The 27,743-nt window shown below is 43.0% G+C and overlaps 1 protein-coding gene across 1 annotated transcript in view; it reads right to left on the bottom strand.

Annotated features, from left to right (window-relative positions):
* The window catches only part of CACNA2D3 (calcium voltage-gated channel auxiliary subunit alpha2delta 3), an 838,936-nt gene that overhangs the window by 450,262 nt on the left and 360,931 nt on the right, over positions 1-27,743 (bottom strand). Inside the window, exons 6-8 of the mRNA XM_087431193.1 lie at positions 13,025-13,156; positions 3,240-3,300; positions 2,996-3,146 (exon numbers count right to left, since the gene is read on the bottom strand). Of these exons, the coding sequence (XP_087287319.1) occupies positions 2,996-3,146; positions 3,240-3,300; positions 13,025-13,156 (344 nt within the window). The remainder of the gene's footprint in view (positions 1-2,995; positions 3,147-3,239; positions 3,301-13,024; positions 13,157-27,743) is intronic.

The following is a 27,743-nucleotide window of genomic DNA, read 5'->3' as shown; positions in this document are numbered from 1 at the left end:
GTAAGTGTGTAAACGTTATATCCTACTTAGTGGACATTCTGATAATACCTAACTATGTGCATACCCTTTGGTGCAGCAATTTCACTTCTCAATTTTATTCAACAGAAGTATACCCAACCCTGCAAAAATATATGCACAAGTCCATTCACTGTAGCACTCTTGAGTAGAAAAAAAATCAGTTAACAGCATAATGTCCAGCAAATGGGTGCTGGTTACAAAATTTATGTCAACTATAGGTGATAGAATGCCCTGCTATTCAAACACATTTGATTACAATATGAGTATAGAGGCAAGTTGCTGAATATTCTGTAAAATAAGATTCTATTTTTGTGGAAAAATTACCTGTGTTCATATACATTAAAATATTTGGAAGAATATGTACCTAATGGAAAGGGAATGGGAACATTTCTGAATTGTTTAATATTTTTACATATATTGCCTATATTAAAAACAATCAACGTGTAAAAGTCACTGTTAATTAGTGGTTCCTTTTATGACCTCAGGCTTTTAATATAAATTCACTAACATATTTGATCTATTCCCTTACCCATTAGAGGAACAGAGTTCATAATCTTACTATAGAGGCTTCAAATAACAAAGTTCAGAGTGTCTTTCTAGTTGTCGAAATAATTATGTAGTCTTGAAGCTGATCTTTTATGTTGCAAACTAACAAACAGATGTACAGTGAGGGCTAATGCGACCTCTAATGGTTTCTTTATATAAAGGGACAATTTTGGGTAAAAGAAAATATTTTGTTTCCTTAACTGTTCTATAATAACTGGCATGTCTACTTTTAATTATCTTAATCACCCTCTCTTTATTATTGAGTTGACACTGTTTGTATATCTTAATGAACTTACAGAGATTATTTCAATCGATTGGTTTTGCTAACAGAACAATAAATCCTGACTGATAAAGGATTCATGATGTAATTAGTTAGCTCTTATTATGCAAATTTCTGATACTTCTGTAATGAGTAATTAAAGATTAATAAGAAAGATAGTCCCAAATTAGCTGCTTCTTATCTGTAAATGCTTCAGGATGTGTGGGGATCAGGCTATATTTGCATATTCACAAGACTGGTAACTAGAGTAACTTTTTTTTGATTTGAAAACCCAAGTTCTAACTATCTGAAAGTCTCCTTCGAAAGAACTGTGCCCAGGGCCACATAGTTTCACAGACAGATGATTGAGGGGCTCAACCACATTCTCTTCACTTCTGCTCAGGAAGGAGGAGAAGGTAAGTCCTCACTGTGCCAATTTTTCTGGCTGTGTGACCTCTACCACAGGTTTCTGCCTCTTGGTGTCTCTGTCTCCATGCCACGTGGCACAGGGCTGGGGTGAAGATCCAATGAGATAATCCATGTTGGACACTTAGCAGGGGGCTTGCACACAGTGGGCACTCTAAGGAAGGCAGCTGCTGGTATTACTCATTGAACAAATATTTAAACTACTACTGTTTGCCAGGCACTGTCCTAGGCACTGGGGATAGTTGAATGAATGAACTAACCCCTGCTCCCATGGAATTTATTATTCTATTTCTTTTCCCTTTCTTCTTTAGGGCTTTTTAAAATCTGAAGCTATAAATCATGGTGTCCTGTGGTTGTGTCCTTTTGCTCAGAGTCTCATCAGAAGTACGCAGGCAGGATACTCATTCAAGCAATCCCGTCTGCAGCCCAACGTCATTTAAACATCCGTGCCCTCTGCCTAACAAATAAAGGTGGGTGTGGTACTCATGCAGCAGCCTTCCCGGACATAGGGTCTCATGATGATACTCTCTGCTCAGGGGCCTGAGAAGCCATGCAGACCACAGCAACAGCATTTTTGCAGCACCTCCTGCTGCTCTTCAAATAGCACCCCTTCTTTCACATCCTACCACTGCCTGAAGGCCTCCTGTGCACTGGCTCAGGTGATCTGGCAGCACCCCTGTGGTGGATGTGATTACACCCACCTCACGGCTGACAGGCTGATGCTCAGACTCAAGTGGTTTGCCCCAAGACACACAGCTGTACGTGGCAGGACTAGGATTCAAAACTAAGACCCAACTCCAAAGCCCAAGCTCTGTCCCCCTTACCACGCTGCCTCCGCTGCCTGCTGCAGCCCCTCCAGGTCCCAAATAGAGGCGGTGTGGCAGAGCACAGGAAACCACCATGCATGAGCACCCAGTTAAGTACTCAAGGGAAAGAAGTAGGCTCACTGTGGCTATAATCTTTGGAAAAAGAGTGGGTGGGACATAAGGGATATGATGAGAATCATACACAGATTTGGGGAGAAGAGGAAAAAAGAACTGGAGATGGAACCCTGAATCAGTGCTCTTTCTAGGCAGCATGTTACTGCCCAGGCTTTGTTCCTGGATCTCCCTCTTCCCAGCTCTGTGACCTCGAGCAAGTTACTGACACTGCCAATCTCAGCAGCTTCATTTGAGAAAATGTCAACACCACCCCCTACCACGTACAGTTGCTGTGAGGAACAGAGATAATATAATAAGAAGAATAAGCAAATGGGACATAGTAGGCACTTAATAAATGCCACTTTCATTTCTGAAACTGAGACAAAGTGTTCTGTAAGCCTTAAACTGCTCTCTGCATTTTAGTTGTTTTATCATCATGATTATTATTATTATCATTATCATCAGACTAATCCAGCTTAAAGTTTAATTCTACATGACAAATTCTAACAGTTTATAGAAAATCTAACTAGGTCTAATTCCCCAAGGTTCTGAAAAGGTTGGCTCCCCAACAAAACCAAATCTGGTGCCATTCTTCCAGATGACAGTGCCTGCCTCCTAGGTTAGGAGAGGAAATGTGCTCAAGTGCATTCCCCGTCTCCGAGAGCCCCTCCAACGTCACAAGTCAGTGAACTCACAGGGGACTAACAGGTCCTCTGCTGGGGCATTTAATGCTATGTATACAAAAGCAACAGGAATGTTAACCGGTTGCTGCTAAAAGATCAAATGAACCCAAAGGGCAAAGAAAGCACAAAACAGCTGCACTCACAGCAATTATGTTGAAGAAGTCATCATCCCCCAGCGTATCCAAAATAGATGAGACCGTTTGCTTCGCGATAGTCAGACGGAGCCCTTTCATGCTGCCACTGACGTCAACTAAGATGACCACGTCTTTTGGAGAAGTCGCCGCCTGGATATACCTAGGTCAGGGGAAAATTAAGTAAAAATGAATTCTGAACCTCTCTGCAAGTTTCCTCTTTAAAAAATAACTAAGAAGTTTGACCATTTCCTACCATTTTCGGTTTCTGCAGTCAAAGGCAATGACTCCATTCTCATCTGGTTCCCATTTAATCCCTAGAAGAAAAATGGAGTTATAAGAAACCCAGAAACTTCAAATATTTATTCATAGCATTTCAAGGCTGCTCTGCTTTGCTGACTGAATGGACAGGGTGAAAAATCACATGCAAAGACCAGCCGGGAGCTCACCATGTGGGAAGGGCTTTAGGGCTCAACGCTATAGCAAACACCGCCTTACTCAGTTGCTCCAAGACCAGCTGGAGAGTGGCGACACCTTTAGTAACGCGCTGTCCGTCAAGAAAGGACATGACTCCAGCCCCTTCACTTGGCTAATGATAAAGTTAGCCAAGGTCATTTCTCACTGCCCAGCAAGTTGTTGGACCTGGTGGCATCATTCAGAGATCTCCAGGCAGAGTCAGGTCCTGTCCCTGGACCCACCTAAGGGAATGTCTATAGCGTGCGGGGGGTAGAAAGTATTCGATACGTTTCCATCTCAGAATATAGACAGGTCTGTTCTCTCCTCACTCCTGCTTTTAAAATCAGGAATTTTGGTCTGGGCTTCCACACTGAAATGAAGTAAAATGGCCCTAATGACGCGGCATAATAAACTTTGAATTTCAGGCTTTGAAGCCTGGGGAGTTTTCCCCATGTGTAAAATGGGACCCAGCATCCTTAGTCTCACGGTTTGCAGACTGGTCAGGACACGTCCAAGGTTGACATTCTTTATTTACAACTTAGTTTTTAAGAATAAAGTTTCATTTAAAAAGAAATGTGTGTGCTGCCCCAAAAAAAGATAGAAATTACTGTTTTCAACCATCAGTGCTGCTCAGGGATGGAGGATTTGAAACACAGACTTTGGAGTTAAGAAAATAAAAACAGAAAACTATTTTCGCAGGAGAAAATCTTGACTCAGATTGTAGCACTGAGATTCTCCTTTCCAATTAATAGTGGCCAGCTTCCAGGACCACACCAAGCTAACGATAGGCATTTCCTTAAGATAGCATCCCCAAATTATTCTACAGATCACCGTGAGATGGCCATTGGTAACCCAAGGAGCCATTTTGTTCTGTCCTCCTTATATCTACATTTCCCACCTGCAAATGTGCCTAATTTAAAGAGTTCGCTCTAACAAATCAGAAAACAGAAGTATGAGAAGCCACTGCCAATTGAAGGTCATTAGGTAATGAAGACAAAATAAAACTGACATGATATTGTACACTAAGGGACAAGAATGCAATTTATTTAAAAAACTTCTGACATACTGCTTTGTATAAAGCCAAGTACAGCTAGGATGGCACAGTCTTGACAAATAATGAAATTAGATTCATGATGAGGCTAGGTAACGTTCCAATTTGTAATTCCACAAAGAATTGGTTTGAGTCCAATAAAAAGAGAATTTTTTTAAATGTGTTCACTCATAGTAGATGTCTAGTGGATGTTTCTTGAATCGAATTACAGTGAGTGCTCTGGGACCAGGACCATATCTGATCATCCTCCATCCCCTCCCCAACTTTGCCCTCCTTCCTCGCCATCAGAGCCCCATCACTGTGTGCTCCACTGGGAGGTGAAAATGTGCAATTCTCTTTTACTGTCTCAGCATTTAGGCCAGGGCCTAGGGGGAAGGAATTAATGACACTAGATGCTCTCTTTTTGGATTGAGATCATTTCCCTGTAAATGGGTTTATAAATCCCCCCAGGCACTGCTGAAACGTGGTGCTTTTTGAAAAGTTAACGTGAATTTAGTCTGCTGGGAAAACCTGTAAATGATACAATTCCAGAGGGAAGGCAGATCAAATGGGACGACCCCAGAGCCTTTTGTCTACCAGTCACAATTTTCTTCAAACTTGGAGCACTCTGCCAGTTGAAGGACATACAACAATGACTGAGAAAGATGGACCTGGCCCTTGCCTGCCCTCAGGAAGCCTCACATCTAGTAGGGAAGCTGACACTAGATAAGAAATCATCAGCACCAGAGATGTCTGAAGGAGAAGTGCCTGAGGCCATGTTAGTGTATAAAAGGTGATTCTAATCCCTAACGTGAAGAAGGCATCTTCTTTAAGCTGAGAGCAGAATGAAGGCATATTAGTTTTCTAGGGCTGATATAACAAAGTCCTACAAATTGAGTGGCTTATTAGAAATGTATCCTCTCACAGTTCTGGAGGATAGAAGTCCAAAATCAAGGTGTTGGCAGAGCCATGATCCCTCTAAAGGTTCCAGGGAAGAATCCTTCCTTGCCTTTTCTTAGCTTCTGGTGGCTCCCAGCAATCTTTGATGCTGCTTAACTTGTAGCTGCCTCACTTCAATCTCTTCTTCGGTGGTCACATGGCTGTCTTCCCTCTGTGTCTGAGCGTCCTCTCTTCTTAAAAGGACACCAGTCACATTGGATTTAGGGCTCACCCTAATCCAGTATGATCCATCCCAATTTACTTAATTACATCTGCAATTATTTCCAAGTAAGGTCACATTCTGAGACTCCAGGTAGACATGAATTTTGGGGACACTATTCAACCCACTACATATGGGTAAGACTAATAAAACAAAAGTGAGGGGTGGCCACAGGGTGAAGAATAATACCGCAGGCAGAGAGAACAATGTTTGCAAAGGTCCTGAGGCTGAGAAGAGCATGTCAAGGTCAAGGAACTGAAGGAATAATGATGTGGCTGTACATAGAGAATGTATATGCCAGAGGAAAGGAGAGTGGTTGGCAGCAGGAAGAGGGCAGCCCCTCATGGTCAGGTCATGAGGTACACTGAGTGGGGTTGAAGACAGTACCTCCAGCAGTTCTAGGCACAGCTGCCCTGGATATAACAATAAAGGTTGCACCTTGACTCAAAGTCAGGGCTGGATGGGCCTTGGGAGGTCATCTTGCTCAAATTTGACATTTAGGCCAAAGTCTTCATTTCACAGCAATGACTCCAAGGTTCTCAGAGTTCAACAAAGTTTTCCTAAGATTTCTAGTTAGGACTAGATTTGATTTCCCAAATTCCATGCCGCTATTCTCCTCCTCACACAGGCATTTCCATAAGGGCATCCCATGAGACGTTCTACGGGATGCTAGTATGAGTTCAGTGAACAAAAGCACAACTGGTTTCTGTGCCATGGGAGGAAACTCTGAGGGCCTTTAATCTGCTTAAACGCATCTTGAATCTCTGTGACAGGGACAGCAGAGGCACATTTACCAAACTAATTTGACCAATGAGCCCTTGCTCACCCAAGAATCTCACAACAAAATATCTTAGGAGACAAACTTCAGAAAACCGTGTCCCAGATGGTATTCTCTCTCCTACGATAAACCAACTTTTTAGTCTATAATGTTTATACACACAGATAGTTTGACAATATTCAAATAACTTCAAATCCCAGAGAAATAATAGTTGGTTCATCTTAAATCTTTGAGATCCAGGGAACTGTCACTTAACCAAGAAGCACCCCCATGAGTCATATAATTTCTGGAAGTGACAATATGCCTTTTGGAATCCCGCCAGGCTGGCTGGAGCATGGATCTCAAGACAAGAGGAATGATGCAGCTCACAGCAGATTTAGCTGCTATTCAGCTTTCTCTCTGAGGCACTCCAGGCTTCAGTATCAGCACCAGTGATTGTGAGCCTGCCTTTTTCAGCTTTCAGAGGACAGACTCTCTAGAACAGTCAGCATAACCCTAGGTGAAACTGAAAATAATGTCAAAATCTCTACTGGAAATTCAAATACTCAAATCTGATTGAATTTAAAATATTGCACAACATTCCTATTTCCCATAGTCTCTCTCCCAAAGACATTATAAGCTAATATTGGGAAAAATTAATTTCATCTAAGACAACACATGACTTCATGTTCTCCCTTAGCACAAGAAAATGAATAGTAGGGGCAATAGAGCAGAGCCTAATACAACACTGTCTGAAAGTCAAGCCACATAGTACCAACATAATTCCACGTGGCAAAGTGGTTTAAGACCGTCTAATAGAACTATGAAGAACTACAACAAATAGCACAATAAAAATCCAAATATCTTTTTGCCTTCTGTATTTATTTCTGCTTGGCTCTAATCTCCCTTTTCAAAACCTCCACCTCAACAAAAGGTGTCTTAACCCATTGATTCTCTTCCCTCTTTGGTGCCAAGTCTTTTTCATAAAACTTCCCTGGCACTGCCAATAACAAGCCATTTCCACAACCTACCACCTGAAAAGACACTAACTATCCATTGGACATGGGATGTCTCTTCTCTATCTGAAAGCAAAACGTCCAGAAAGATGCACAAAGAAAGGGAGGAAAATTAAGAAGTACCAGACATTGGTTTATCCCTAACTGGATAAGTTCTGCCCAATTCCCTTCTCAAAAAATATGTTTTACTTGGCCCATAATCTAAAGTTTAAAAAAATACCTTCCAATATAACTTTAGGTCTAAAATAGCTGGTCTATAATGAAATGCTAGTTTCTCTTCTTTTGTGTGTGAGGAGATCAGCCCTGTGCTAACATCCGCCAATCCTCCTCTTTTTCTGCTGAGGAAGATGGCCCTGGGCTAACATCTGTGCCCATCCTCCTCCACTTTACATGGGACGCCGCCACAGCATGGCTTGCCAAGCAGTGCGTCGGTGCGCGCCCGGGATCCGAACCAGCGAACCCCGGGCCACCGCAGTGGAGCGCATGCACTTAACCGCTTGCGCCACCGGGCCAGCCCCAAGAAATGCTAGTTTCTAACGTGAGTTGAATTGTAGTCAAATTTGGCTTTCAAGTGTCTTCTGAAACATTGGAAATACATTCCTCCAGAAAAAAGCTCCTGGCATTCAACCAAATGCCATCTCCCTTAGCAATCTCTTGAGAAATCATTCACCACGATAAATGAGTATGTAACAGAGAGTTGCTATGAAAATTATGAACTATGGTTTTCCATGATCATTTTTATTGGGGTGTTCCTGTTGAGCTGGCCAAGGAAAAGAACTCCAATATCAATTTACCTATAGCTAAACCTGAGCCTGGTGAGGAAGATGGGAAAGAGAATAAACACAAGTAATGCTTCGCACAGAACCTATACTTGATGGATGACTAGCCAACAGCTTGTATGAGTCCAAACTAGCAGAGAGCTCTTTACTTAGCTGTCTGTCTCCCTCCTCCTGGCTGTACAGTGAACCAGCTTTTACCTTCCTACGGCACAGAAATCACAGCAGAAGGATAAGGAAGTCAATTCTTTTTGTGATCATCAAGCCTCCAACTGGAACAAGCTCCCTGAGATGTGAGTCTGGAATGGTGAGAGTCTGATGTTGGGGAAGGGACTGAGCTTCTTATCATCACGCATAAATTTAATTGGTGTCCTGTGTTTGATTAAATATTGATCTCTCTATGACATATAGACAGTTTTCTCTATATATAGTTAAGGACAGTTAGCTACAGAGAAACGTCAGCCAGCCATATCATTTTGGATAAAGGTAAGAATTGGTCAGAACAGGAAGGATGGATCAGCACCAATGGCCCCACCCAGGTAGAAATTGGGTCCCACACAGGATTATAAAATCATGAACTGGATGAGGGTCCCAAGCAAAAGGCTCACTCTGCAGGTATGACTCTCTGCCTCCTGGGAAATGATGATCCTGAAAACCCTACTAACCATAATGAGGTGGCCAACAGAAAGGAGCATCCAGTGTCCAAGACTTGGTGGACATTGGGATAGAAAGGGCAGGGGCTTAGGAGGACTTGGAGGACAGGGAGCAACAGAGAAAAGAAAGGGACCATGGCTCTATACTACATTTATGCCAGTTCCTGCTTGGCCCCTTAGTCCCACTGGACTGTAGCCAGTGACCAGCTTCCTAGAGAGGCAGTAGCTCTATTGTTCTGAGGAGGGAGGGCTGTTACTACCAGTGTGATGGGGGACAATAGATCTGGTGGACTTTGATCCACTGAGTAATTCATCCATTCAACAAATACATATTGAGTACCCACAATGTGTTATTTTTGGTGCTGGTGACAGAGTGATGGACAAAACAAACGTCTCTGTCCTCCTGGGGCAGGTATCCTAGTAAAGGAGACAGGGATTGAAAGCCTGATGGCTCAGGATCGCAGGTCCAAGTTCATATTTTACAGGGCAAGAACCACCATGAGAACAAAAGAAGAAAGATTTGGTTGAAATATTAACACCATCACCAGCTCCTTTCTACCCTGCTGGTGTGATTTGGGTTAGTCAGTTAACCTCTCGGCCTCTCTTTCCTCATTTGTAAAATGAGAATTATGGTAGATTAAATCAGACAATGCTTGTATAAGCACCCAGCACAGTGCTCAATAAACAGGGGTCACTCTCACTATCATTAGTATGAATGTTAATATTCACAGCATTCCCAAAGGCTCCCAAGGATGAAACTGAAATAAACAGAGCTTCGATGAGGCCTAAGTAACCAATCCTGCAGAGCTCAAAGGCCCTTTATTAGCATTTTGTTGTTGTTGTTGTTGTTGTTCAGAAGAGCCTAACTGAAGTTCTCGTTCAGTGAGATCCTTTTGCAATGCAGGCACTAAAAGGTAAGACCAGTACCTTGAAAACTAGGTATCAGACTACAAGTCTTTTCGTATAGAGTTAGACTGTTCAACCTGGTAGCTACCGGCCACATGTGGCTATTTCATTTGAAATTTAAATTAATTAAAGGTAAATAAAATACAAATTTTAGTTCCTCAGTCTCACCAGGCACATTTCAAGTGCTCAACAGCCACGTGTGGTCAGTGGCTAGCATATTAGACACTGTAGATACAGAACATGTCCATCATCACAGAAAGTTCTTTTAGGCAGCACAGCAAAAGCATTGCCACATGTCCATAGGATATAAGTTGAACTTGCGGAGGCCTATGTAAATCTACGCAGGAAAGGACAACATCATCACAGGTATGCTACTAGGCTAACACTGACTAAAATTCTCCTTCCAGTAAGTCCTTCCTCCCTCCTCCAGAAGTTGGGATTGGTGTTCCTCTTCCATGAGCCCTCAGCTCCTTCTATTTCCCCCACAACATACCATGATGAACTGCTCACCTGTTTCTCTCCCCATGGTGGTCATCGTCCCTTTCCTTTGGGGATCCACTTCAGGCAAGGCCACAGTAATTCTGACTAATTCCCATGGTTTCAGATGGCTGGACCTACCCACTATCCAGTCCGCCTGGCTTCAGCATGTAGGCATGTGACCCAGACCAGGCTAATACTTGGACTTTCATCCAAGCTATTGAAACAGATGCTCTCTCTTCCCCTGGGACCACAATTGAAAAATAATTCTGCAAGCCCTCAGCCATATTGCCCATCATAAGATCACTTGCCAGTGAAACAAGGTCAGAATAGAGAAAGGGGGTGATGAGAGATGGAAGGAAAGATTCAAAATCCAAATGACATTGATGACTACTGGAATCCAGCTGTGACTCAAAACAGCACACTCCCTAGATTTCAAGTTACATGAGCCAATAAATGTGTTCCTTGCGGGAGCTGGTTGGAACCTGGGTTTCTGTCACCTGCAACCAAAATCCCTGATGAATCCATTTGCCCACAAGAGGGAGCTTCACAAGGGCAGAGACCTTTTCTGTCTAGTTCATTTTTATCTCAGGACCTCTCACAGTGTTTGGAACAAACAACTTAGGATACACATATCTAAGAATGAAGAAATATCCCTTCTGCTTAAGAACATGCACACTTAGCACTGATTCACACTATTATACCACTCTAAACATCGAAAGAAGCATCCTGAAAAGAAAAACATCCTAGCAAAAAATGCCCATGCATCATTCTTCCAATAATCATTTCATGTCCAGGAGACAATAGATGTGCTCTCTGTTCAGAACCAAGCACTGAGTGACCACGTGACATTTATCAGGGCAGTGACACCCCTTTGGAGGACTGTGACCCACATCTTTATTAACATAGAAAAGATGCAGACATTTTACAGAGTCAAAATTCTGCCACAAATGTCATAAAAGAACTGTAAGCATTTCCAAGTCAACTGCTCTGACTGATAAAACCCTTGTAGGTGATTAATCTCCCCTATTACATAAACCCTGTCTGAGGATTCCCTTTTGTTATGGACTGAATGTTTGTGTAGCTCCAAAATTCATATGTTGAAGCGCTAACCCCCTATGTGATGGTATTAAGAGGTGGGGCCTTTGGGAGATAATTAAGTTTAGATGAGGTCCTGAGGGTGGAGCCTCCATGATGGGATTAGTGTCCTTCTAGGAAGAGTAAGAAACACCAGAGCTTCCTCTCTCTTTCACGTGAGGACACAGGGAGAAGGTGGCCATGTGCAAACCAGTAACAGGGCTCTCATCAAGAACTGAATCTGCTGGCACCATGATCTTGGACTTCCCAGTCTCCAGAACTATGAGAAATAAATGTCTGTTGTTTAAACCACCCAGTCTATGGTATTTTGTTATGGCAGCCTGAGATGACTAATACACCTTCATTTTCAAATTTCCTCATGACCATAGTTTTGAGGACTTCCTGCTGGTAAAGACAACAGATGATCTGTGGATTTTTCTTATCTGTTCCACCTTCATCCAAATGCCACATGGTAAGATGGTGAGATGTCCTTGTGGCTTCCTAGATGGATCAGCGCCCCCACCATGCTCTATTTTCAGCAATATCTGTGTTAAATTTACTCTCTGTTGAGTGTATCAAAGCAGATTGCAGTTTGGTGACACTGGAACTTTAACAGACCACTGTTTATTATAATGTTATCTTTAATAGGATGCTTATTGTTTAAATTTCTGTGAGCTCCAGGAGAAACCATGCACGCCCTGCTGAACATGGCTCTTGGGAAATGTTGAATAATATGGCAAAGCAGACATTCAGCAGGCAAGTCTCAGGGGACAGATGCTATGTGCAGGGCAAACAGCTCCTCAAGGCGGAGGCTGGCAGCTTCTGTGCCTCAAAGTGGGAAGACATCAGGTGCCTAGTCTTACTTAATGAAAACATAAAAGGCTCCACTTAATTGCTCCAAGATTATGCAGGGCATTTTTCCTTCTTTTAGGTTGAGCTTGTTAATTTCTACAGCTGTGTTGTTGGCACAATTGCAGCCTCGAGTCCTGTTTTCACAACTTGTAAGCAAAATTAAAACTTCCCTTTTTAATTAAAATTCAAACCAAGCCAGAATTAAATTCCTATAGCAAAGCAGAGGCCTGGGAGGGCCCCAGAAGGAACACCTGTTCCAAATGAATGATGGACAAACTCTTGACAAATGCACCATTTGAGGTGCTGCTGGTGGTCCTTAAGGATGGGTTACTGACATCAGCAGTGCTTTGGCCATTTCAACCTCTTCCCCAAGGGCAGTCAGCTCTGGAGTAGGGAAGCTCAAGTTCAAATTTTCCATTTCTCACAGCTTCCAGTCAGAATTTAACTCTCTCCATTTATGCCTTGTTGCTTTTCCCAGTAATAATAGCAACAATTATAATAACAGTGATAGTAATAATTGTAGTAGTAACAGTAATAAAAGCAAATGCTTGTCCATAGAAATTAAATATGGTACACTCCACACCCCAATTCCTCACTTTGGGTGGCAGCTCTACGAATTACTCTGTTGAGAAAGATGCTGAAACCACATGCAGGTCCAAATGCCTTGTGTGAGAGTGTGTGTGTGCATGTGTGCACGTGCACAAGTGTGCAAATGCCACACTGCCATTCCCATCCTGCACCCTGACAATAGATTTAATAGATTTGGACTTAATCTTTCATTTTCTCCTAAGGAAAGGGAGAAAAATTTTAACCCTGAACCCTAAAAGAAAATATTACAGGGTTATTAATCTGAATCATAATTCTCCAGGCAGGGGTACTCACCTGGATACTGTCTAAAAAAGCCCTTTGCACTTCCAAAGTACTGCCATATGAGAGATGGGTCACGGTCAAAATTATCTACGAAGACTTTGTTTAGAGATTCGGACCAATAAACCCCATTGACAATTGCTGGGTCTGAAAAAAAAGAGAGAGAGAAGAGGAATGTTACAAACCAAAGTGAAACAGAACCCCGGCTGGCATCTCACATAGCTGGCAGATATCAGCATGAGGTCCATCTTGCAGGAAGCTGTGAAAAAACAGTTATAGCTCCCCACATGTTTAGCTCCCAGGACCTCCATACATGAGGGCTTCCCCATCCTGCCCGAGTCCTCCAAGCCACCCAGAACCCTCTATTGATGGCTCCTTTCTTGAAAGGCACATCCCTTTATTTGTAACTTTCAATCTCGCATAGCTCAGAGTTGTTGAGAAAGCAAAGAGAGACCTTCTTAGCATTATTTCCCACTTTTCCCCGTCCTGAGTCGGAACTCAGCATTAAAAACAGGAAAAATGTGTTTTCTTTCGCTGCAATCACCTCAGCCAACATAGTCTCATTCCAATTCTCTCCATCTCTAACTTAGAAGTTTGCTTTTTTAAAAAAATGAATAAATAAATTGGAATTACATAACTAAACCTCTCTACTTCTTTTGTTCAGCAAAGTGTGAGCAGGGCAGGAACCAACTCACTTTGGTTTTCTGCTGAACCCCTTTGGCCAACACATGCCAGAAACTCCAAAAATTCATGGATGGATGAAGAGATGGACAGATGGATGGATGGATGGATGGATGGATAAAACGAAGGTTGTTCTCCAGACTCCAGACGACCATTTACTCTTCTGCCCTGCTATCTCATGAGAAAATCTCTTTTCCTCACCCTTGGCAGCCTAAAGATAACCCCTTGCCTTCCGTCTGTAGATAAGAATTAAGAGTAAAGACAAAGAGGGAGATTAAACAATATTTCTCACACACTGGTGGAAGCAAGGTGGATCACTGAGGATGCTGTGACCATTCACTTTTTGTCTTTTTAACCTCTGAAGTTCCTGTTTCCAAATGATGCCACATTAAGCAACATTCTGTTCTAAGAGGGGAGTTAGTTGTCCAATCCCAGTATGCTGAGGGTAAGAATGACAATAGGATGAGCATGTTAATAATTAGGAGGAGGAGGAGGAGGAGAAACCTGTGAGTCCTTCCTGTGGTACAGGTAGTGTGCTTATCTTATCTCCTATCGCCCCTACCACAGCCCTCCAAGGCAGGCGCCACTGCTATCCTTCATGCTACACAAGGGAAAATGAGCACCAGGAGGTTAGGTTCTTTCCTAAAAGCAACCAACTAGTAAGTGGCAAAGCCTTTGATGTGTGATTTCCTTATTTGTAAAATGAAGATAATAGTACTCACCTTAAAATGCTGTTTGGAAGGATAAAAATATTGACAGAAAAGGACTAATGGCAAAAGGCATTCACAAAGCCATCAGTGGAGCTGTTCCACTAGCCTGGAGTCCTGCTCCCTCACCAGAGTTCCCTGCGGGATGCCGAGTCACAGCAACCCCACCGTGGCATCCTTATTCCAAAGACTCCTCCATACTATACAGATGGGGGGGAGGAGGACAGATTTGGTCACTTTAGTCCTCAGGTCTCATAGTAAGCCAATGAGCAAAATAATGCTAGAAATGTTCATGTAAAATAGGTACTCTGACAAAGAAACTCACTATTGGCACCAGTGCACCCCATCTCTCTTCCACAGCTGCCTGCACTGTGCCAGCTGGCTGCCCCCAAGACGTTCATCTGGAGAGGTGTAAGGCAGAGGCCACAAAATAGCTCCTGACTCAGTAAGCAGACATGGCATCTTGTCTTATTGTCTTACCTCTGGCCTGCCTCATTTTTTCAGATCACTTACTCAGATTCAATGGGCAACTGGGATTCTGACTCTCATCTTAAGGGTAGATGCACTAACTCTTATAAACTATAATAAACTACATCACATGCTAGGAGAGCGCAAATGACCAACTCAATCTTTTACTGCAAAGTAATTTTGAGAAAGACTTTATCCTCACAATCCTGGAAAATGGAGCTCCTTATTGTTCCTGTCCAAGCTTGACAATAATTATTGTGAGTCACTCTTTGCTACAAAAGCCACTTAAATTAATCCACAAAGATGTAAATACAATAATGACACTGAAAAATCCATGATTCTTGCCTCCTCCATCAATGGCCTCAATTATGTTGGCGTCATATAAAAACCTTCCACAATTAGAAGCAAAAATTCCATTTCACTAGCTCACTGTCTCAACATGTTAAGGAGTCAAACAGTTCCCAGTTAGACAATTCTTTTCTTGAGTGTGGTTTCTTTGGGGGTAGGAAAAGGCTGCCCATGCCCCCAGGTGGTCCTGGAAACCTAAGATTGCCCCCTGGAAAACTGTGATCATCCTCAGAAATGCAAAAAAATTATGGTGTCTGAGGATCATTTCACTCACTTCATTTGGACACCAAATCTCTGAAATTATGTCTCTTCAAAAAAGGGGGCTTCAATTTTTGTAAGGCATGGTGAACAAGGGAAGCAGAATCACTTAAAAATATGGTCTGTTAAAATGGGGGTTGTGTCACACACTCATTTGATCAACTATTTGACATAACACTTCCTCTGGCTTACAAAATAATCACAGTGTATTGATTTCACAATCTTGCTTAGCAAGCAATTTTAATAGAAAGGAAAATCTTGAATTGCTGTCCATTGTTACAGCCATCTAAGAGATGGAAAAAGACAGGAAATCGGTGACATCATTAAGTGGAGCCTTCATCTAAATATTTAGGTAAAAAAAGACAAGTTAAAAATGGTTTTCCCAGCATCATTGTCAGAGAGTGGAAGTGAAGTAGCCCAAACGGTCAGAGCTTCCCATTGCACCCATGTACCCAGGTCCCCAGCCCCTTCCACCGCCTGCTGAGGAGGAGGTGAACACTACCTTGGAGTGTAGATCAGCACCCTAGCCTGATGTTCCCTCTATGGCTGCTGAGCAGATTTGCGTTCTTATGGTCACTTGTGAAAATGACAGTATCCTTCTAAGTAGCAGGCTTACCTTTTTCCTTGTTTGTGTTTTGTATTAAAATTTGTTTAAAAGCCTCCTTTGCTTCTTTTAGGGTTCTTCAAGAGTCTTATTAGCACCACAGTCTAACCAACTGAGCTAACTTTCTGTTTGCGGTGATAAAAAATTTTGGAAATAGGTAGTGGTGATGGTTACACAACATTGTAAATGAAATTAATGCCATTAAATTGTACACTTAAAATAGCAAAAAAAAAAAAAAAAAGAGTCTTAGATTAATCTGATCTTTGACTTCCACCTCTACCCTAATCTTCTTAGGGGTTTACTGTACTGTATTATCTTCCTGTGGCTGCTGTAACAAAATACCACAAACCAAGTGGTTTACAACAACAGAAATTTATTCTAGAGGCTAGAAGTCCAAAATCAAAGTGTTGGCAGGATTGGTTCCTTCTGGAAGCTCTGAGGAAGAATCTGTTCCATGCCTCTAGCTTCTAGTAGTCACCAACAATCCTTGATGTTCCTGCCTTGTAGACACATCATTCCAATTTCTGCCTCCATCTTTGCATGGCCTTTCCCCTATGTGTGTTTCTGTGTCAAATCTCCCTCTCCTTTTTCTTTTAAGGTAATCAATCATTGGATTTAGGGTTCACTCTAAATTCAAAATGATCTCATCTCAAAAGTCTTTAACTTAATTATATTTGCAAAGACCTTATTTCCAAATAAGGTCACATTCACAGGATGTACTGGAAGCTACTACTCAACCCAGTGAATGTACACATACTTTCTTAATTATCCTATATAATATATCCATATTTCATGGTTTCTATGGCTTCTTTTTAAAATCTGAGTTTAATAAGTGCAGGCTTTTTATCCTGTGAAAGATGTTTAAAGGTCTTCTCCCTTTTTTTCTTTATGGGAACAATTCAGATTTTCAGGTCTGCATTATAACTGTACAAGCTTACCGTTCTTCCTGACCTCTGTCAATGGGTCCTATCTGTAATGCACCCAATTGGATTAAAATCATTTTCCTTAACGTCTAGTGTATGTGTCAATGCTCAGCCTTCTCTGCTCAATAAAGTCAACTCCACATAACACAGTCATTTTCCCCAATGTTCCTGTCCATTCTGCATCAACTTATTATTCTTATTGGTCAATATGAAGTCCAGAAATAGCAATTCTTTCTGCTTCCTGCTTTCTCTATCTTCTTTTTATTAATTGAGCTAACATTGGTTTATAACATTATATAAGTTTCATGTGTATAACATTATAATCCAACCTCTGTATACACTACAGTGTGCTCACCACCAGAATCTAGTTTCCATCCATCACCATACAATTGACGCCCTTCACCCATTTTGCCCACCTCTCACCCCCACCTCTGGGAACAACCCATCTGTTCTCTGTATCTGTGTTTGTGTTTTTTTAGATTCCACACACAAGTGATATCATACAATATTTGTCTTTCTCTTTTTTCACTTAGCATAATGTCCTCAAGTTACATTCATTTTGTCACAAAATGGCAAAATTTCCTTTTTTATGGCTGAATGATATGCCATTGTGTATGTGTGTGTATATATATATATATATATATATATATATATATGCATGCCACATTTTCTTTATTCATTCATCCATTGATGGACACAGGTTGTTTCCATGTCTCAGCTGTTGTAAATACTGCTGCAATGAACATGGTTGCAGATATCTTTTTGAAATAGTCATTTCCTTTCCTTTGGATAAACACCCAGAAGTGGAATTGCTGGATCATATGGTAGTTCTATTTTAAATTTTTTGAAGCATCTCCATACTGTGTTCCATAGTGGCTGAATGGCTGAACCAATTTACATTCCCACCAACAGTGTGCAAGGGTTCCCTTTTCTCCACATCCTCTCCAATACTTGTTATTTCTTGTCTTTTTGATAATAGCCATTCTAACAGGTGTGAAGTGATAGCTCATTGTGGTTTCAATTTGCATTTTCCTTATAATTAGTGATGTCGAACATCTTTTCACGTGCCTGTAGCAGCAGTATCATAGCCAATAAGGTTTATCCACTACCTTCTGAGAAATTAAATTACCTCCAAAGCCAGTCAAAAATTCATCAGATGTTCAGCTTTTACCAAAACAGACTACTAGCAGATGTTTAGAGAGTAAGTGTCCCACACCACCTTTGTGATCAATTTGCAATTTGTATCTGAAAAGTGTCTCACATCCCAGCTCTATCTTTGTAACTTATCATATAACCCACCACAAAATCATGTTTGTGGTTTCCTTCTTTTAGTCCCACCCAAATAATTGCTCTCACCTGTGCTTTCCCCTCAGGTGCACACTTTGCTACATGGGGGTCACCTGGTGTTGCAGATGGCTAACGTTCTCTCTGCACACCCCTCCTACACACACTCACACACCTTTCCATTTTCATTCTGTGTCTTTGAATGAGTAGCCCCTCTCATCATTGTATTTCAGTCACGAGTTCTACCCTCCTGAGTTCTGCCTGAGACGATCAGCCCCTGGGGTTCAAGCAAATTAATGGATGGAAGCACTTAACACAGCAAATGGCACATACAAAACGCTCCATCAATATTGGCCATTGTTTACTCTGTGCATTAGTAAATAAATAAATAAGGCCCCAAGAAGAGCTCCTGCCTTTCATCCCTGTTCTCTGTGGCGAGTGTCGCTGGGCAGCACCCTAACAGTGTAGTGCACAGCCTGGAACTCAGGCTGTGGAGGTGGAGTCCTAAGTCTGAGACCTCACTCAGCACTTGTTAGCTAAGGGCCCTGGGCTTGTGACTTAACTTCCCTGAGCCCCAGTGTCCTCATCTGTAGAAGGCAGATGACAGCAGTCCTCCCTCCATGGCTGCTGAGACAAGGTGCATAAGGTGCTCAGCAGTGGGAGAGCGCCATAACCATCAGGGGGTACGTCACAAGGCACAGCTCTGTGTTGGGCCCCCAACTCACCACCCAGGGCAGGTCAGCTGTCCTAAGACTCTTCAGGTGAGGCTTTACCTAAGTCTCCCTCTCCCTTCCTCAAATTGTCAGGGCAAGGCACTCTCAATGACTCTTCCATTCATTTGTTCATTCAGTGAATATTTATTGAGCACCTACTATATCAGGCATTCAGCAGTGAACCAGACAAACCATGAAGCTGCCATTCCAGTCTGAAGATGGGAGACAATGGGCACATAAAGGAGAATTCCAAATAGAAATGGGTGTGACAAAGAAAATAATAAAAGGATGGTAGGCTTGAGAGTTACTGTGTGTGGATAGGGGGACGGGGAGTTACTCAAACTGGGTAGTCAAAGACGACTTCTTTGAGAAGAGAGCCAAATGCTGAGAAGGTGTCAGCTCAAAAATGCCTTGGCTAACAAGAACTTTCTAGGCAGAAGGAACAATAAGTTCAAAAGCCCTGAGCTGGGAAAAAACCGGTGTCTTGAAGAACAGCAAGGCCGGAAGTGTTGCTGGGGCCCTATAGGCAAGAGGGAGAGGTACGAGATGGAGCTAGAGAGGTGGGCAACCACGGTGAGGATTTTAGCAGATTGCGAAGTTTCCTGCCAAGCGTGTGTTTTCTAAGAGACATAATCTGTGCTCCACCAGCGCCAAGGCCCATCACGCTTTTATTCATGGTTCCAAAATCAAGTTTCTTTTCTTCTGAGATCTACAGTGAGCATAGCCTAAACCCTCTTTCCGGGCCACACCCTTCAAGCAATCAGGATCTTCATGGATGACTTAGTACTTGGGTTTCCTCTCCAGACCTCAAAGTCATCCGATAGGCCCTCCACCTTTTTTCTTAATATCATTTACTCTCCGGTGAATTAGCAGCACTGTATTAATTTAAACTTGCCATTTTCCACCCAAAATACGAGTCTATTTCTAGAGAATCTGAGTGCACATGAACAATTATAGGCTAATATAGAATTACAAACTACCCAAAAACCATTGTTTGAAAGGAAGGGACTAAGTTCAGGTTCAACTGGGTTTTTGAAGTGTGGTGCTTATAAAGAAATACCTTGTAAAGGTATTTCCTGCTTTGAACAAGGCTGGAGGAAGGATTCCGGGCTTTCCTAAAAGTCTTTGAAGGTGCGTGTCTCCTGGCTATGAAATTACACCAGGCACAGGGAAAGGGACGGAGCCCACTCAGGAGTCTTCCCCAGCACTGCGTGTTGGACCACAATCAAGAGGAGAATGGCTGGTTAGTTTTCAAGTCTCCCATTTCAGCAAGTAAATGACATCTCTCCCACTCATTCTAAACAGATCACAGATTAAATAATGAATAGGTTTGATGCTAATTATCAAGCACTTATACGTATTGGAAAATAGCCCTTAATGTGTGTTGAATTATAAAATAGGTTTATTTGCCAAACATTTACCCTTCCCCTAAACTTTGTGATGTGCTGGATATTAATACATGTTGCTTTTCACAAAGCTGGAGCCAATTTCTGGCAGCCCTGGGACCAGAGGGGCCAGGAGGACTCATCGTCCAATGCTGAACCACTCTAGATGGAGCAGGGAAGCAAAATGAATGGTAAACACACCTATCAGATTGGCAAATCCTAGAGGGTGCTCTAGACTCTCTCAACTGTGCCCTCAGTGTGCTAGACTTCAGGGTTAATTCCCCAGTGAGATTTCATGTCAATGACTAAACTTGTTTGGTTGTTTTTATTACCTTAAATATATCAACTTTAAATAGTCGTCCTCCCTTAATGTATTTTAAATTTTGTGGAGAAACTTGCATTTCTTCCTCCTCATGACTCCTTATTCTCCTGGGATAAACCATGCCCAAGTTTTTGTCAGAGATACAAAGAAGAAGAAAATTATAGGACAGAAATCAAAATGATGATGATGATGATGATGATGATGATGATGATGATGATGATGATGATGATAGCAGCAGAGACTGCCATTTCTGGAATGTTAACAATGTGCCACACACTATGTAGGACCCTTTCCAGGCAGTTAACAACTACTCTTCCTAGCCCCATTTTACAGATGAGGAAACAGGTCCTCAGAGCATTGACATCCACTGCCCACATATATCACCTTGTTCAAGGTGGATATTAGCTAAGTTCCTTGTCCAAACTATTAGATGGAAGAAGACTTGAATGGAAGCCTTGAATTCTATTTACTATCTACCAGACAGTAAGTGGGGGCTGGAGAAAAGGGGTGGCACAGAGGTGAAGTCTACACACCAGGTACCGTATGGCTCAGAGCAGGTTGTCTGCCCCCAACTGTCAATAAATGAATGAAGTGGGTGGTCCCTGGGGAAGGGAGCTGGGATCATGCTTTCTTTGGGCCCTGACATGGTATCTTTATACTTGATGCTCAAGACGTGCGTGAGTTCAAGGGGACACAGTGGATGAAGATAAGGTTGTACTGGGGATCAATTCAGAGCCCCTGTGCAAGAGTTCCCTAACACGTCCACCTCAGGATCTCTGCAGCAAAGCCACCCATGAGGCGATTTCATCACCATCAACATTTGGATTTGGGGTCTGCATGCAGAGGGACATTTATAAGGCATAAAATCTTGGATAAAACATTCTAGAGTGAAGATAAGCACATCTCAAGGGGCTTCTGATTGTAAAATGGCATTTGATAAACTGTAGTTAAGCTGGTATTCACTAAATTAAAACACCTTGTTTGATCTGTGATATTTCCCCACTGAGTCTCCCTGGAGGTCTCTAACAACAAGCTGAAGAATCAGATGGCCAACTTCCCGAAGTTTTGCTCTGGTTGGGAAGGGAATAAAACTCATCTTGGACAGGTTCGGGTGAGCACAGAGTCACCCTTTGCCCACCAGCAAGTACCAGAATAACACAAGCCTTGCAAGACCCTCGCAGCAGCTCCCTGAAACCAGCGTCCTACTCACAAATCCATGCTGAAAACCATGGCCAGATTGCCTACACTGCTCCAGAAGCATTGGTAGTTCCTGCTAAAAAATCATGCAGAGGCTACACCCTACCCTTGGAGCTTGGCGCTCCAAGCCAGTCTGATATGCCTCAGGATTCCCTTTCAAAGGCATTTCCCTTCCATTTCCCAACATATACCTACATCCGCACCCTGGCCAATCTCACAGAGGCTTTTTCTTTCTTGTCTTCTGTTGTTTCGTTTATAGTAGCTGTTCCTACTACCATTGGACAATCTTTTTAAAGTATAAATCATGTCATATCCTCTAACATCCCCCAAAGCATTTAGTACCTGTATTAGATGTAGTATGCATTTATCCATTCATTCAGAAAATATTTGCTGAATGCCTACTGTGTGCCAGGAACTGTGCTAGGATTTGGGGATAAAGCAGTGGGCAAAACCAGACATTGCCTTTAACCCAATGGAGCATACAGTCCATGGTGGAAGCAGAGAACCCAATAACTATCTAATTTTGTGTAAAATTACAGTCATGATTATATATAAGAAGGGGCAGAATGTGATATTAGGAAACATGTTCTTGGAGAAGACTTCCTAACACAGCGGTGATCAAGCCGGAATCTGAAGAATGAATAAGCATTAAAGGAGAGGGGGACAGAGTGGTCCTGGCATTGCCAACTGCAAGTTTAAATGCCCGGAATGCAGAGAACAAAAAGGAGTCTGCAGTGGCAGAGGGTTGGGGGGACCTAGCAGGGCCTTGAAGACCCCGCTCTGCAGTCTGCTCTCAATCTCAAGAGCAATGGAGGCCCCTGGAGGGTTTGCAGTGAGGGCAGGCACACACCTGTGCCATTTGGAGAGCAACCAAGAGGCGGCAGGTGGGTGAGGGTGGAGGGAATGTTTAGAGGCTCCTACAGTCATTTTGGGGGACATGACTGGGGCTGCACTAGGGTGAAAGAGTGAGAGAAGCCAGTGGTGTCTAGAGAGGCCATGCTCACCAAACACATGCTGGTCCAGGTTTTGCACTCTGAAGGCAGGCATCTATGGCAGAGGTAGAAGCTCTCATCTGCATCATCCCAGCATCCTAGCAGGGAGTCCCCCACAGCAGAAAGCCAGGGCGACAGTACTCCAGAGCACTGCACCATGCGGGAATTAGCCCAAGGGGAGCTGGCGTGCTCCTCAGATCACTCATGAATGGGAAAATCTATTGTTGGCAACAGGGAAGAGTTTGTCCCCAAACAGCTGGATTGTCACAGATTTGCTAGCACCACTTTCTCTGTTGTAACAGTCCTCAGAATGTACACCCCTCCCAGCCATTCTTACAGTGTGTCTCTAATTAATAGAAGTTATTCATAAGCAGCATGAAAGAATGGAAATGATAGGAAAAGGAAATCCTCGACCACCCACATTTAGATGTTGGAAATCTTCAGCGAGGCTGTCTTGCTGGGTATTGTTTTGTGCCCACACAGTGCCAGCCAGGGTGCCAGCCCTACACCCCTCATTCTCCTTCATTCTTCCAGCTCCTGGGAAGGCCCGTACTATTTCTGAAGGATGAGGGACCAAGGTCCGGCAAGAGAAAGACCACACAGCCACCGAGGGACTAGTCTGTCTTTTCACCTAAGGTGTCCCTCGGTGGAGGGCGGTGCAGGGATGTAGGATGGAGGGTGGGGTGGAGATCAGAGCCACTTAGCCCTGTGCCTCTGTCCCAAACACACTCCCTCTCAAAGTAAAGCTAAATAAACTCTTACCCATTCAGTCAACAAGCACTTAAAAATATCTAGGATATTTGAAGCCTAGTCCTATGCTCCATGGGGGGCCACATAAAAGAAACATTTCTGGAGAAAACTGATGTTATGACAAGTCACACAATAAAGGACAACACCCAGTTAGAGAATATATAGCCATCATTATTTAGTAAGAACCCATTCCTGATATTCACTCAGAAAGTCTCCTCTCATTTCAACCTTTCGGAAGAGAGAAAGAAATTTAAACATGCCTTCCTTCCATCTTACAGACAGGCCTGGCTTCCAGTAAAATATGATTTTGTGAGCCTGCCATCTGCACTGATGCTATCAGCTTTTTATTGATATTTAATATAAACACAGCCCCGAGGCTAGCAGGTACCCTGACAGGGTCTGAAATATAATTGCCAGGGAACAGTACAAATGCGTGTAGCAATTAAGGAGCTGTCAGGGATATTGCTGGTGTGAAGACAGAGCTGCGGGCTGGACAGAGGAAGGCAGCGCTGAAGCGAGGAAGCAAAGGGAGCAGAGGGCTGTGGGGAAGGAAGCGGGCTAGCAGACTCACACGTCACCACTGCAGTGGGCCCAGAAATCACACGCAGGGAGATAAGTGGATTATGGACATTCAAAAAGGGAAATGGAGCCAAGTTTAACTTTGTTTGTGTTATCAACATCCAAAGGCCAAGAGCTGGCTCTCCTGCCCCTGCTATAAGATTTATATTGGAGAGACAACATGCAGTCTTGAGTCACTTTTCAAGAGAGGCTGGGTGGGGGGACATGACGGAGGGACATGGAAAGGAATCTGTATTCTGTGCTGTTTCTAAGAGCTGTCACAGTGGCACCAACCTGAAAAACTGGCTTGTGGATGAGAAAGACAGGCTGGTTAGGGATGAAAGGTGAGTTCTGAGTGAGGCAGAAGGAAAGTGAGCCAGCTGGATGGCAAGGTCCAACAGAGAGGGGATTTGAGGTGAGCCTTGAGGAGGACCAAAGAATCCCTTTGTTCCATGTTCCAGTTGCAAATCCTACTCACACCTGTGCTGTCATTGATTTAACGGCAACACAGAGATGGTGGGGATGGGGATGGTCGTGGTGATGAAGGTGTAGACACAATCTCCTTCCTGTACCAGGATCTCTTCTCATCCTCTGAGATGCCCGGGAGCCTTGGTCTTTGTGACTGGAAGAGGTGTGGTGAGGAGGGGAGTGATGTCTAAGGCACGGTCTGGGTTGAAGATCAGAATGACCAGGTCTAGTATTAGCGTCTTTTGTGCCTTCATGTGCTTTTAAATTCCTATGAGAGGAGCACCCCTTTTCAAATGGAATGTTGCTGCCAGAGATCTGGGCTACAAACAGACAATGGGGTCATAGAATAAAGAAATCTTAATTTCTTCTTTCTTAATGGAAAGGAATGAATGGAAAGGGGCTTATGCCCTGCCTTCACCCTCTCCCACACACAGACACACAGACCCCACAACTGATCCCAGGTAAGTGATTCCAGGTAGAACATAAAGAAAGACTGCAGTAGTTATGTATTTCATGATGCTAGAGAAATTTTAACTGACACATCGAACCCATGGATATTCAGATTATTGCTCAGAATAAGGCTAAATTTATTTAGATAAAAACAAAGAGTGAGTCAATTTAAAGAGAAGCATTAAGTAATCAACAGGTATTAGGCAGAAGCAGATGCAGTCACCAGCGAGGCCCATGAATGGCTGGGACTGGGGAAATGCAGCTCCAACGGCTCAAAGCAGCAATGCTTACCCTCTCCTCCCACAGCTTCCCTCCTGGGTAACTCACACTAAAACCTTAGCAGTGTCCAGACCAGTGTGTGGGATGGCAGGTGACATATTAACACATTCCTTGTATAAGGAAAATTGGGGTTTTATTCTTTAATAAAATCCTCTGTGTCTTCCTGGTCTGAAACTGACAAACTCCTGAAGCCATTCAGCCCCAAGAATATGAAAATGTAGATGTGGTCACATAATAAAGGGCATTTCTAGCTCTAAACCCCTAGGAGCATGTAAGCAAGAGAGTAGGCCTGAGAAAGCGCAGAAAGATGCTCAAATAAGCAGACAATGTTCTCTGCAAGTAAACTGCAGGGAAGATCCGCCCCCTCACAGAGCTGCAGGAAGGAAGCCAATTTCGTGCTGAGGTGGTTTTGATGGATATGGCACCAGGGGACTGGGTTCACACGGCTAGAACATTATAAGACTTGGCTTTTGATGTCCAATTTCACATGAAGATCTACAGGTCGTAAACTCCCCTGGACTGTACCACTGGAAGTTCAAACGGCTCCCAAAGAGCGTGATACACACTAGGAATAATGCCAGCTTCCAAAAATGCTCGCCAAGAACTATTAACAAGGAGGCTCCAGCCATCTTTCCACCAGACCTCATTCACCCTACAAATTCTTTTATCAACTATTTCTTTGGCTTGTTGAACAACAGCAGTTGGGCCAAATTAATTGAGACCAAATGATTGACTTTATGGACCTTCAGTAGCTGGTGCACACTAACTTCTGAGTGCAGGGACTGGTGCTTGAAGGTCTCTCCTCTTGTCACATAATGGCTCACGAAAATCAAAGGGTATAGGTTCAATTCTATTATGTGATTTATAACTAGGATGACCATGCAATTTATCAACCAAACCAGATCACTTTTGGGAAGGGGTCTTTTCATTTATATATAGGGACTACCACTGTAAAGTGGGTCTATCCTCAGCAACCCAGAATGCATAGGCACCCCATTTACAACCCATCCCATTTCACAGGGCATGGAACTGATTGATTGCATGTGTGTCTTGATCTCTGATATGATCATGATGTGCAGTTGGTTGGTTAACCAAAAAGGATTAGAGCAAGGAATCATTTTTAAAATAATACTTCCAACACCTTCTTTTAACACTTAGCCAATCATTGCATGTAGAACCACGGCCTTTTGAGTATTGAGAGAAGCTTGCTAGCTGTGGGCATTCGGCATGCTCTAGACACCGGCTGAAGTGTTTTACTGATGGGAGAAGAAACAGGAGAACATTAATTAATCCACTCAATTGCTTAACTGGAGGCTACTTAAGAGTGCTTCTACTGTAATTCTGTTAATGCACTCTCTACTTCTTCAGGTTGGAAATCTTTCTAATTTAAGGAACCAAACACCCTATTCAAAATACCTTAAAAAATATTAGACCATAGGGCCAGCCCTGATGGCCTAGTGATTAAAGTTTGGTGCTCTCCACTTCAGTGGCCGGGGTTCAGTTCCCAGTCACGGAACCATACCACTTTTCTGTCAGTAGCCATGCTGTGGTGGTGGCTCACATAGAAGAACTAGAAAGACTTACAACTGGAATATACAACTATGTACTGGGGCTTTGGGGAGGAAAAAAAAAAAAAGAGGAAGATTGGCAACAGATGTTGGCTCAGGGTAAATCTTTCCCAGCAAAAAAAAAAAAAAAAAAAAATCTAAGATATGCAATTAAAAAAAAATACTAGACCATAGAACTAAAAAGATGAGGGGTAGGAATGGCTTAAAGAGTAGATTGATGCAGAGATTACCAATGGTTTCACCAAGGACCTAGTTTCTATCTTTCTTTCTATTCTGCATCCTACTGGGTTGGCTCCATCCTCAGACCCTTGATCTCACACATCCTGGCCTTTCACCCTACAGCCCTTGCCCCAGCATCTCCAGCCTTTCCCCTTACAGGGCCACAAAACTGCTGCAGCACTTACAGCCATCAGTCTTTCCCCACTCTACTCGGGGAGAATGTGAGATCTTCAAATGCCTCCTTACTTTTCATTGACTTTGACCGTTGTAAACCCCTTTCTGAACTAATCAGCACAGGAGAGGGATGGAGCATGCTGATGGATAGGCTTAAACTTGTTAAGCCTTGAGTCTGAATTCAAGCCTAGCAGCCATGAAGGATGGGTTCCTGAAAGAAATTCAGGGTGCCACTAGCAGGAAGAGGAGGTAAGGGCGCCAAACCATAAACATCTCCTCCAAGTTTCCAACATGGTCACAAACACCCAAAGCATCATCTCAAAGGCCACAAAACCCATGTCACTCAGGATTTCACCAAGCACTAACTCAGTTAAAGAATTTAAATT

Source organism: Ceratotherium simum, chromosome 5 (genome assembly GCF_057802395.1).
Source record: "Ceratotherium simum simum isolate JZ-2026a chromosome 5, ASM5780239v1, whole genome shotgun sequence".
Lineage (NCBI taxonomy): Eukaryota > Metazoa > Chordata > Mammalia > Perissodactyla > Rhinocerotidae > Ceratotherium > Ceratotherium simum.
The sequence above is the reverse complement of the archived record's forward strand: the minus strand, read 5'-3'. Positions and strand labels throughout refer to the sequence as shown.